This window comes from Myotis yumanensis, unplaced genomic scaffold, assembly GCF_028538775.1.
Source record: "Myotis yumanensis isolate MYYU_CA2020_CCGP unplaced genomic scaffold, mMyoYum1.0.hap1 SCAF_17, whole genome shotgun sequence".
NCBI classification, from domain to species: Eukaryota; Metazoa; Chordata; class Mammalia; order Chiroptera; family Vespertilionidae; genus Myotis; species Myotis yumanensis.
This window is the reverse complement of record NW_027223768.1, coordinates 35,491,650-35,504,613: the sequence shown is the minus strand read 5'-3', so window position 1 is coordinate 35,504,613 and position 12,964 is coordinate 35,491,650. Positions and strand designations below refer to the sequence as shown.

The 12,964-nt window shown below is 54.5% G+C and overlaps 1 protein-coding gene across 16 annotated transcripts in view; it reads right to left on the bottom strand.

Annotated features, from left to right (window-relative positions):
- Positions 1–6,782: 6,782 nt before the first annotated feature.
- PLEKHA6 (pleckstrin homology domain containing A6) overlaps positions 6,783–12,964 on the bottom strand; it is a 135,286-nt gene continuing 129,104 nt past the window's right edge. For 15 of the 16 annotated variants that reach the window (XM_070397055.1, XM_070397062.1, XM_070397065.1 and 12 more), the window contains 2 exons: positions 8,941–9,064; positions 6,783–8,304 (listed from right to left, as the gene is read on the bottom strand). In XM_070397055.1, the coding sequence (XP_070253156.1) occupies positions 8,949–9,064 (116 nt within the window). In that variant the 3' untranslated portion in view covers positions 6,783–8,304; positions 8,941–8,948. The remainder of the gene's footprint in view (positions 8,305–8,940; positions 9,065–12,964) is intronic. The other variant, XM_070397058.1, reaches the window with a different exon arrangement.

Sequence of the window (12,964 nt, the reverse complement as noted above, 5' to 3'; positions counted from 1 at the left end):
CAGGCTATACCCTAGGGGGCGCCAAGCAACTGAGTTAAACCTGTTGCTGCTGGTCCCCTGGGAGTGCCAGAGGGCGTTAGACACAAGGGCTCCACCTCCTCTTCCCCAGCTTTGGACTGTGGGGTTGAGCTATGGGAGATAAAAGGTGAATTTGGCCTTGCGGGAGGGCTGGTTCCAGTCTACCCAGCAGATGGGCAAACACGGGTGCATCCTTCCCTCCCTCTGGGCCTGAAGAGAGAGGGGTGGGGAGCTCTGAACACCTTCCTCCCACTGTAGGGCAGTGGTCCTCAGCCCCATGAGAGCCAGCATCCCTTTTAGAATGTCCCCTCTCCCCTGAAATGAAGTCCACAGATGACATGGCTAATCTACAGACATCCTTTATACAAATGCAAGTAAAGCTAGTTATAACAAAGAGAAATAATGTATAATAAAACACGATGTCTCTCAGTATATAAATGCACAGTCAAGACTTACCGGAAGACATAAATGGCGTAGGCAGATTGCTTGCACCTGCTTATAATAAATAGATTCGAATTTACAGAAAACAGAAGACTAGAGCCACTATGTAATTTAAAACAAACCCACAAGAGTAACAGGGAGTAAATACTAGAATAAAAATGCATGCTAGGTGGGTAAGAACAGACCGGATGTCCTTGCAGATAAAAAGAGAAAGAGGGATAGAACCTAAATCAAGTAGGACGAGAATTCAAGGCAAGTGAGGGAGGGCCCCGTGGAGCAGAAGGAAGCAGTGTGAATGCCCAGGCGCTGGTCCTCGCTCCCTGTCACGGCACGGAATGGGGAAATGGTGGCGTATCACAGACACACAGATCTCCGTCCTGAAACGCCACCGTGTGTTCAGGTAAAATTCCATTTGGAGGATCTTCAAGGCCTTGGAGCTCACATATTTCCGAGAGGGGATGGGAATAGAGGATGGATTGGAAAGAGAAATGGTGAGATAAGTGGTTCAAAGCAATTGCATGTGGAGCCCTGGGACAGTATGAGAGGAAGATAAAAAACCAACAGGCAACGCCCCCAAACAACTCCCCAGGCAATCCTGACAACATAGGTGTGCATTCCTGGGCTGCGAACTCTTTAAAAATATACAGGTTAGCGATAATAGGAAATAACTTCTAAAAACATGTATCCAAGAGATCCAAAGAGATCCCCCGCATTTCAAGTAACTTTGCTTTAAGGCTGTTTGGTTCTCTCAGATCTCCTCTGTTAGATATTTATATTACATTCAGTGTCCACTTATTCAGCAAGACCCTCCTGCACTGGAGTCATTTTCAACCAGACATACAGGGCTGAAACGTTAGAATGGATTGTGTAGGCAATGCAGGCGGTAGATTATTCAATAATTTTGAGACAACGTCTTTATTCCATTTAAGTGCCTGCTCCTTAATAACCATCTCCTAACTTATTGAGCTTTCATGAAACTTATAAAAAACTTAGAGGCTTATAAAAACTCTTCAGTACTGCTCTGAATTGCACGACTCATACGGAAGCTGGTGTAGTCCCCTTGCACGTTATAACGTTGTGCAGGACACAGGACCAAGACTTAGTGTGGAAATCTGCCTGTGCATTGCCGCCACTGAACGCCAGCAAGAGTTTTGCCCCCTTAGCCGCCGCCCCCCCCCCCCCCCCTGCTAATTTCCAGGTGGTGTCACCCTCATTGAAACCACTGGTAAGTTGCCCTACCCGGTTTGGCTCAGTGGATAGAGCGTCAGCCTGCGGACTGAAGGGTCCCAAGTTTGATTCTGGTCAAGGGCATAAGTCCCGGTTGCGGGCTTGATCCCCAGTAGGGGATGTGCAGGAGGCAGCTGATCAACAATTCTCTCTCATCATTGATGTTTCTCTCTCTCTCCCTCTTCCTTCCTCTCTGAAATCAATATAAATATATTTTAAAAAAGAAAAGAAACCACTGGTAAGTTAAGAGCTTAGGCTCTAGAGCACCCCGGGCCTCATTCTAGGTCCCTGAGACCTGGACATTTTGTGTCCTTTCTGTGGCCGAGGTCCTTGGGTAACGACAGTACCTTTCACATAGAGCTATGACGAGGATCAGAGTAAATTCATGCGATGGGCAGAGAACCGGGCACTGGCACTGGCACACAATTCATGAGCCATTGTTATTATAACTATTTTCTCGGATAGTTATAACAATTACTATTGTCATTAATGTTTCTGCTATGAGTACACTAACAAATACTCTTCCATGGAAGACTTCTCTCATCGGAACTTGTGGTTCTAAACTGCTCCCAGGGGTGAGCAAACAGCAGCGTTGAATTTCTCCCCACCATGGAGCTCACCTGTGAGCTCAGAACAAACTCTTCTGGATCTGGGCCCTCCTGGCCCGAGTCCCAGATGGCAGCACTGGGCACTGGAGCCGGGCCCAGTGCGGATGCCCACTGCCCACCCTCCTGAGAGGAGCCCCTTCACATGGGCAACCCCTGGGAGGAGGATGCAGGCCCTGGAAGGCTGGGGCTGGCCCTCAGCCTATGGCCTGGCTGCGTGGTCAAGGCCTGGAGGAGTGCCCTGGGCCTTGGGCTGGAGGAGTCGAATTGGACAGGGGAAGGAGGGCTGAACGGCAGGAGCCCTGGTGACATCTAGCAGCAAAGGAGAGACCTCAGGACACATTCTCCCTCTCCCCTCATCCCCGCAGGCAGCTGAGCGACCTCCACAGCTGCATCCTCCACCCCCGACATTTGTAAGTGACTTCAAACTTATTTTTTAATAGATGTATATTTTTATTGATTTCAGAGAGGAAGGGAGAGACAGAAACATCACTGATGAGAGAGAACCGTTGATGGATTGCCTCCTGCACGCTCCACACTGGGGATCAAGCCCACAACCTGGGCCTGTGCCCTGACCGGGAATGGAACCGTGACTTCCTGGTTCACAGATAGATGCTCAATTACTGAGTCATGCTGACCGGGTGCATTCAAACTTTCAGTGTTTTTCTTCTGTTTTCTCATTGGAACTTCCTGAGGGCTCTATAAGATGGTATTAATATCCCCATATCACAGATGAGGAAACTGAGACGCAAGGATCATAGTGACTTGTGTAAGTCTTCATGGCGCTACAAGGAGCCGAGGAGATGAGCCCGACATCATCTCTGGAATCCGTCTTAGCGACGTGGGGCCAGTTCTTCTCTGGAGGCTGCGGGGTGGGAGGTGCAGGTGGCCTGGTTCCACGGCAGCAGCAGGTGGAAGCCCGGCTCCTTCCTGGCACTGACACGCCCTCTTTAGGAATGAATGGCCGCACAGTCAGAGCACCGCTCCGAAAGGGCCTTCTGCTAGTTGCTGCTTCACTTGACAGCCCCAGCCTGGCTCCCTCTGAGGGCTGTGTGGGCCCCGAGGTGGGTCAGACAGGGTCCTGTGGGCATCATCCCTGGAGAGGAACCGGCCTTGTTGGTGGGTACAGTGGTGCCCGTGGCGCTCCCACATGCCTCCTCCTCTCCAAGCTGAGGCTCTGGCCTGGGTGGGGCTGCAGATCCCGAGGCAGCCCCGAAACGGACAAGCTCTCCACTACGCCTTCCCAGCCCTAAGGCTTCGGTCTTGAGTCTACATCTGGTCCCAATTCTCCCCGATTCACCAAGGATATCAGGGTCTATAGTGCTCCCCGGGATGTTACAAAGTCCCCCAAATAGTCACTTTATTTGTACCAACTCTACTAGCCCCTTAGGAACGAGGACAGGTGTCCAGGATTCAAAATCAGCCATTAGAACCAGCCCAAGGCAAAATCGGCAACTAGAGGAAGCTTGCCTTGCCGTCTCCTCTTTCTCAATTTTCTTCTCTTCCCTGAACCACCGACACCTCCCTCTCCCCCCAGACATCCTGCTTCACTCCAGCTGGGCCGGCCACAGTCCTGGGTTCATGTTCTCCCCCCACCCCCGACCCCACAGAATTTACGGGGCTTCTGGACTCTGATTGTTCACAGAAAGATTTCAAACTAAGAAGCTTTAGTTCAGTCTTTCACACGGAGTGCCAATAACCGATAACCACCGAGTTCCTACCAAGAGAAATGGACCAAAGGCACTGAGGCTGGATGCAAAGAATTGGAGTGGCCTTTCTGTCCCCCTCCCCCCCATCATATGCCTTCTTGTCCCTTACAGCAGAAATACAGGGCATTGTGGTCACTGAGAAAGGCTGAGAGTGACTGTTCTCCTACAGTCCTACCCTCAGCCTCGGAGACCCAATCAGGGGAGGTTCCAGGGCCCGGAGCGCCTGATGCCCCCGGTATACAGACCTAAGCACAAGCCTTGATCTGGGGTCACCCGAGCCAAGAAGATGACTGTGGTGTTGGCAGCGTAGCATTATCCCCGGGGCGCAGGGAGGTGGCACTCTGTCGAGAACTCTGGGATAGCTGCCTGGGAGGGAGGGGGAGATGCAGCTGGGGGCAGAGGGAGTGGGGGTGGCGGTCCACGTGCTTTGAACCTGCCCTGCTCTTAGGAAGGCCTGGCCCCAGACCCACCGTAAATGGCCATGAACCCCGAGGCCAGCCACAGGCAGACGTGGACACAGAGGGCAAGACACGCACCACTTGTACAAACCATTTTATTTCCGGTGTTGGCTTTATACAAACTTACAATATACAAATGCGGAGCTCACGGGGGCTCTTCAGCTGCTGAGCGCGGACCCCAACTCTAGCCTGTCCGGCAGGTGCCCCCTCCCCGGGAGGGGCTTCGGCTAGAAAGATGCCCGGAGGCTGCTACAGCTGCCCGTCCCCTGGCAGAGATGCTGTCTAACTAACCTGAACTCTTCTTCTAAGGTCACTTTTATGCTAAATAAAGACACTGAGATCAGACATTTCCTTGTATAGTTTATTGTCTAATACTAGCAAATCAGATTGGCCCCAATATGTGCATAAATAGATATATGTATATATATATATAGGTATGTATATTTCATATTTTCCCTTAGTTTTAAGAGCTTCCAGGTGGGGGTGCCTGAAGGGGAAAGGAATTGGGTTCCTCTTGATATAGTCAGCCCTGCCCCAAGAACACGCCTCTCGCCAAGGCTGAAGAGCTAGTGTGCACAGCTTGCAACCTCAGAAAAATCTTTAAAGTGACAGTAGCAATATCTGATTGCAGCCTCTCGGTTATTGACCAGGGGGGTCATGTGCTAATTGGGAAGGCTCTAGATCAGTAACCAGGAGTGTACCCAGGTGGGTGTCTCTGCCCTGGGCCTCCATCTGAGCCCCATCCATCCGCAGCCGGATGCGCGAGACTGGACGCAGGGGCCGGTAAGTGGTCAAGCTGGCAGGCCAGGCTTCCAATGCTGGCCGGGAGCTCTGCGCCAGGTCCCAAACCCCCGGATTCCAGACCTGGACAAAAGACTCCCATCCTGCCCAGATCCGTACAAGGCAAGAGCTCCTTGCCCACTTCCAGGGGACAAGCAGTTTGGAAGACTGAGCTGCCTCAGTCCGGCAGCCCAGGGGCAGCGGCTCCTGGCAAGGCTGAGCTGCTACATTGTCCGTGGGACCCTCCTCAGCCCAGAAGCGGACTCCGCAGTCTGGATGCCAGACCGAGGTGCCAGGCCCTGAGGAGCAGCCCCCAGAAGGAAGGTCACAGAGTATAACAGGTGCCATCGACGCGACCCAGAGCAGAGAGAGGCCACGTGAAAGGAGTGTGGAAAGTCGTCCAAGGAACTCAAACACGTCTGCGCTGAAGGGCCAGGGATCCCAGACCACTTCCTTTGGCCTTTGCACCATATCCTGGGTCCGTCAAGGGACAGACTGACATTCGTGTTTGGCACCGGCGGCCATGAAACTGCCTGCCCCCTGCAGCAGGTGATGGGGGGTCTGGGAGCACATCGCTGGGAGGGGCCTGCGTGGGTGGCCCTGTGCACACACTTAAACGCTTTCTTCCATAGGATTCATACCCGAGAACTTTAGCAGGTCATCAAGAGTGGTCAGTGTAACCAAATCCTCAGACCAGGACTTCCGAGAGCACGTCCTGCCCTGGGGAGATGCTCTGGGGTGGGCTCTGGGGACCAGCCCTCTGCAGACCGGGCAGTGGGAGGGAGGGAGCAGCTGGGGGCAGGGGGCGGGGTGGAGGCTGGACCTAGAGGCAGTCACCCCAGTCTCCTCCCGTTGTTGGCCAGTTCCATTTAGACATTGCACATTTGAAAATAGATTTGCTTTCATAATAAAAGCGTAAAATAGATCTGTCTTAAAATAAGTCTCTCTCTCCCCTTCTTTGGATCCAAGGCATGGGGTATAGCCGCGACATGCTAGGAATGGCGTGGAGAGTAAAGGAGAGAAGACAGGCCTGGGCAGGAGTTCTAGGCAAGGATCCGACACCCAAACCGATATGTATCTTACATATAAACCTATAATATGTATAATCTTCATAAAACATATATTAAGGCATGTAAAGCAACATAAAGGGCCAGCTTTATGAAACAGGAGGTGAGAGAGGTGACAGACGAGCAGACATTAATCCTTGGTATTTTCCATGTATTTCTTAAAAATATCACTTTAAAAAAAGGAGAGACAGATAAAGGAAGGGGAAGGCATGGAAGGCCCTAAAAAATCTGTGTCTCGTGGATGGAGAAAGGTGCGGGAACGAGGAAGAGCTGGGAGCCAACCCCACCTGCCAGTCTGTGGGGGAGAAAGGACCGTTCGGGATGCTCGAGCTGCGCTAACGACGGAAAATGTAGCCAAAAGCCTGTCACAAGTAAAGACAAGTGGACCCCCCCCCCCCCCCCGTCTGTAATCCCTCAGAAGCGACTATCCTGAGCACCTAGGACAGTGCCTGGTACATAAACGGTGCTCGATAAATATTTGTTGAATGAGTTGTCACCTTTACTTGCATATGAACCAGTAACTGCCCCAGCCGTGAAGGAGTGAAGAACTGGGGGGAGATAAAGGAGTTGTTCTTAGGGCGGCTGAAGGTCAGGCTGGAGTCTCAGGCAGCAACTCTTGCAAAGAGGAGACCTAGGAGCCAGACTGTCCAGCCGCACTCTCTCTCCTCCCTCCTTCTGGCTACATTCAACTTATGGTGGGCGGAGCAGAGGAAGAATGAGTTTGCTTCTGTCTCTCCCGCTGGCCTCTCTGTCAGGTGGATCCCGAAAGAGTCAGCCAGAGGGAGTCCTTGGTACAGCCTCCACCGGTCCTCGTCTGGGGGTGTGCAGCGGGGTCCTGGCATCTGGCCTCCCAGCTGAAGGCTCATTCCCTCTCCCCGGGCACACTGGCAGCTGGCCCACAGCACATGCCAGAAAATGCCGCCAAAATGGTGAGGAGAGGCCCCAAGGCTGACCACACCCTGCACAAGACAGATCCTTCTCTCTGCCCCCCAGCCCAGTACCGGAGGCAGACACCAGGCCCAGGCCTACACAGGGCCCTGTGTGTCCCGGACTGTCCTACCCAGCCCCCTCATCCCCACCCACCCCCATGCCAAGCACTTCAGCTGAAGGCCACCGTGTGCTCGCTGGTGGGGCCTCCTGGGGCCTTGGCATCGGCCTGTGGACAAGGTGGGGAGGGCCAAGCCGACAGTGTGGCACGGGACTTGGCACCACGCTAAGGCTCACCCCGGGAAACCATTCCCATCCTCTCTCCATCTCTGTCCTCTTACTTGTGAATGAGCCCTGCTGCTTCTTTCCCTTCCTTTCCTAGGACCTCCCTTCCTTCTCCTCCCCCTTCCCAACCTCCCCAGACACTGCCCAGACCTGCTCTCTATCCCAGCCTGCCCCGTCCCCCGGGGAGCCAAGGTGCCTCGCCTCATCTCTTGTCATCTTGTCTTTGGCTCGGACAGGGTGGTTAGTCTCCACGGGACCGCAAAGGGCACCCATAGCAGGGATCACAGCCCCGGGCACAGCGGGGGCCACAGGGGGGTGGGGGCTGACGGGGAGGGGATGATGGCAGGTGCTGTTCTCGGTGTCAAGGAGGGTGGGAAGAGGCAGGTGTCCCTCTGCTCCTCACCTCTCGTCCTAACCTAAGATGGTCCAGAGCATCTTCCCCACCAGGGCGTCTTCTCCATCAGGGAATGTTCCAGTAGGGCCATCACCACCCCAGCCATCAGGCCTGGGCGTCCTGCGACTTGAGCATCAGACAGGATGCTTTCTGCTCCATCTCAGGCCCAGGCTCAGGACCGGAGGGACCTCGTCTGAGCAGCGAGGGCTTTGGGGCCGAAGCATCCGTGCTCCGTTCTCCGCTCGGCAGCAGCCCTGGCCCTCAGCCTGGCTCTTCGCAGTTTTCCCAGGAGAGCAGGGGGGCTGGGCCGGGGAGGGGGCCGGGGCCTCGCGGCAGGGCTTCAGAAGGTGGCTCTGTGGAGCTTCGCAGCGGTGGCCTCCGCCAGGGCTTGCACTGAAGAAGAGGGACATCGGTGAGAAAGGGGCCGCACAGGGCAGACTCCAGACACTTTTCCCAGGAGCAAGACTCTGGTCAGACCTCGAGGGCCTGCCCCTCCCTCACCCCGAGAGAGGAGAAACAGACCGCAGTCAAGTGCTCCCGGCTCGCCTGGCACTGAGCGCCCTGTGCTGGGGGGAAGGACGGGCACAGCCTTTGGCTAGAGAGCCTGACGTTATTTGAATTTACAGGGAGGTCTGGGATCAGTAAGACCTGGGCGAAACGGCTTCTGGGTGCTCCTGAGGCTGTGGACCTCACAGGAGCTCCAGGGGAGGGTGTCTGGGAAGTCCCCTCCGGACAGTGGACGAGGGAGGCCTCAGCTCTGTTCCATCTGCTTCCGGAGAAGCAAAGCCCATGGCATTGGCATGGCAGCTCCAAGCAGCCTCCCTGCCAGTTGGCCCCAGTCCAGCACGGGGCACGGGAACCCAGCACGGGGATGCCGGGCTCAAGCAGCGGGGTGGCGGGGGAGAGCGACCAGGCCCCGGGCGGAGGGGAGAAGCCATGCCGGAATGAGAGGGTGCAGATGGCTCAATGGGGGTGAGGGCAGGGGTCCCCATCCCTGGGGTGGAGGAAATACAGTAGAAAAGTGCTTACGTCCGAGCTCAGACCCGCATGGCATGGCTGCTGTCGGTGCCCCGTGGGGATTCAGACGAGAGGGGGTTGGCTGGTGAAGTCGGGGAGGCAGGGGAGGTGGGAGGGCTTGGGGTGGCGCATTGCACTGGAAACAGAAATGAACAGGGAGGTGAATGGGGGGTGGGGTGGGGGCGGGGAGCAGGCAGGTCTTGCCCCAGAGGGCAGAGAGCAGGGCAGGCGACAAGCAGAGAGAACAGCGGAGCCTAGGGACCTGCCCAAGCTGAGGCAGAGTGGCCTGTCAGGGCACTGGGGAGGAGAACATGGCCCCGGGGCAGACCTGGCCGAATCCAGGCTCTGCTGGGACCCAGTGTGGCTGCGGCTGGGGCCAGGCCTGGCCTCCAGGCCCAAGGCTCCCCTCCCACCAACAACGGGGAAGTTGGCACAAACCTCCATAATGTGCACAGGGAATGGGGTGGCGCCTTTCCTAGGGGGATAGCGCTCTGCTAATGATTAGCAGCGCAGGAAAGTCACTAATCCAAACCACCGACCCCCCCTTATGATGATCGAAGTGAGGTGATCACCATGTTAACTGATTCCTTAAAATAGAGGCTTCTGAGAGGCTGAGAGGAGTTCTGGTAACTGTGCCCTGCCCTAGCTGGTTTGGCTCAATGGACAGAGCATCGGCCTGTGGACGGAAGGGTCCCAGGTTCGATTCCAGTCAAGGGCACATGCCCGGGTTGCCGGCTCGGAGATTCTCTCTCATCATGGAAGTTTCTATCGCCCTCTCCCTTCCTCTCTGAAATCAATAAAAATGTATTTTCTTTAAAAAAAGGAAAGAAATGTGTGCCCTGCTGGTTGAGACTCTGTGCACAATCCAGTGACAGCAAACTGCCATCGACCCCTGAACAAATCTACGAGCCTGAAGGTGCTGACTTTGAATCAATGAGATTTTACTCTATTGTCATCATTATTCCATGTTGAGAACAATGAGACGTTGCATTGTTAGGGACCAGCTCTATGTAATCCTGGCCCTTGTGCACCCGCAGCCCAGCTGCAAGGCAGGAGGGAGTAGAGCAAATGTCCTCCCTGCGGCTCAGAGCAGAGCCAGGCCCCGCCAGGGTCTCACGTTTACTCTGAGAGAGGAATCCTGGCATTAAACTTCCGCTCCCTGCCCGCCCCCTGCCCTGGACCTCGTCACCTTCCCTGCCCTGTGCAGGAGACAGGGCCAGCGCACCGCCCATCACCTATGTGCACACCCACACACACGTACCGGAGACACGGAGCAGGAAGTCGTGTCTGCCCACACACAGCACGGACTTTGTGCATGGGATGCAGCTAAACCGTATCCTTCCTTACTGCACACAACTCAGATTCGTGTGTGTGTGTGTGAGCGCACACACATGGCCCAGCACACCTATAACTTCACATTCAAACGCATTCACAGATGCTTTCACAACACACATTCCTGTGCACGTCTGCATCGCGATGGTGAGCTCCCTGGCAACCTCGGTTCCTAAAACAGTCAAAAACTCAAAAGCTAAGCAAGGACCGCCTCAAGGAAGCCAAATGGATGTTACAATGTACATGCAGGGAGTTCTTCCAGTTACTCCGGGAGGCGCTCCTTGGAGTCCAGGGACCCTGAGTTACGCACGACTCGAAGGTGCTGACTGGCTGGGGTTCCAGCCGGTGGGAGAGTGAAAACAAGAAAATTAGAAAAGAAAGAGGAATTGAGGGACCCATGACATCCATAAGAAGGCCCAACCGAAGAGAGACAATCTTTGGCAGAAAGTAGACATAACTTTAAAAGTGTGACAGCTTGGGAGCATTTAACGTAGCTACAAACAGGTCTGAACCATTTAGAACCCCTCAGGGCAACCCTTGACAGAGGCCAGCTAAGTAAGGCTATTTTTAATGACACTAAAGGAGTAAGAGCAAGAAAGACTAATTATGTCAAATAGAACCTTTTTAAAAAGGCAGAGAAATACTAAATATATATTAGAAATACAGCCATTGAAATAAAGCTCACATATGCAGCAGGTATGTACTGGACAGATGTGGTATTTTAAGTCCTGCCACATCTGCATGCACCAATAACCAGTCACACACACTCACATTCATGAGACCTCCCCCCACACCCCACGCAGACAGATGTTCACAAATATTGCAATATATACACCATGCACAAAACATACACAAACGTTTTTATCATCCCCCGTTCTGCAAACAAAGCCAATCACACATGAACACGTGCATAAACGCTACCTCCACCCGTATTGGGCCCCCTAGACACATATACCTACACGCCGACAGCTCACCACATACACCTGTGCTCACACATAACCGGTCCCCACACAACACCCGGAGACATTTTGCGCACACGTACACACATACACACACACTCCTATATGTGTACTCAAACATTCCCTCCCCCACACACCGCACACTGGAATGCACACAAATACATGCGCGTCTACACACAATACTGACTCAGACACTGTCCATGACCTCATGCCATGTCCACGACCTGAAAACTGCCACGCCTTCCGCTGTAGTGCGGACTTGCGTCCGTGCGCACCGGGTGTTAGTGCCCAAGCTGCCACACTCGTCACTGGCCACACTATCCGTGCCGCACACCCACACGCAGGCACTGTCCTCACGCCCGTGCCCGGCACCCCATGCACACAGGCCCCAGCATGGACGCTGCCCACACTATGTGTGCCCAGGAACAGTCCTCGCTGTGCCTGGCAGATCAGCCGCTCTGGGCACCTGGACCATAGACTCCGGGTGGTGGGGACAGTGGGCGAAGTCTGAGGTCTGGCCCTTCCACAGCCATTTTTTAAATAGTTGGGGTTTGGGCAAAACCCAGGGACCGTGTGCTCAGTGCACAGGCCCTGAAGTGTAAGCATGTGTGTGTGTGGAGGGAACCTGAGAGGCCCGGCGAGTTTTGTTTCCCTGGGACCTCTGGCTGGGGAACTGTAGGAGAGAGAGCCAGGGGCTGGGGCAGGGGCGGAGGGAAGGATTAAGAACAATATGGGGTGCTCTAACCTCGAAACAGGAAGTTTCCCTTTGCCCAGAGTGGGTGGAATTTGATCTTTGGAGGGTTCAAGTTCGTTTTACAGCTGAACTGCAGGAAGGTTTGACGGGGCCTCCTGGCAGCCAAACTGGTTCTGCTGCCTCTGGCTACAGCGTTTCCCTTGCCCTCAACTCCAGCCCAGAGGGTAGCCTTTCTCTGAAGTATCTCCAGGGGCTTCCGCAGGACACCCAGCTAACGTCCACTACACCCCAAGTGCCAGTAGGTTCTTCCTTCCATCCTTATTGTACCCCCAAAGCCGCTGGTTTCTGAAAAGATCCACGTCAGCCATTGCTATTTTCAACGAGTACTAACTACCACCATCACCACCACCACTACTGCCCCAGCTGGCGGGAGCTTACTGAGCACGCACTGAGTGCCTGGCCCTGTGCTAGGGGCCTAGCGCACACTGTGTCCGTTCCTCTCACCACCACACCGGTGTCTTCATTTGAATTTTACAGAGGAGGGGCTGGAGCCTCAGGTAGCCAGAACTCAAACCCTCGTAAACGCTGCCATGAAACGCCATCCCCTCCACTGACTCCCACCCGGGCTGCTGTACCTGTGGCCCGTGCCCTGTCGCTGCTTCCTGGACCAAAGTCATCAAACCCAGCATCTTTCCGGGGCATCCCTCCTGACCGGCCCCCCAAAGCCCCCTCTGTTCCTCTCCCTCTCCATCCTAACCACCTTGTCTTGAGGGAAGACAGCAGTTCATTTTCCAGCCTTCATGACTCAACACTGTCTCTCCTCCACCGTTCGTGCTCCCGTTCAGAATCCCTTTAATTCTTCCCGCCTTCATTCACCTCGTTCTTGCCTATTATACTCTCGTCTCCTCCGGGCGATGTCTCAGGCCAAGGAGAATGAGTCCTGTTGACTTTGACCTCACGGTGTCCATCTGGGACCTGCTGCCCCTGGACCCGTGCGAGTCAGCCCCTCAGACTCATCTTTTCTTAGCAGAAACGTGGGCTGGCCAGTAGC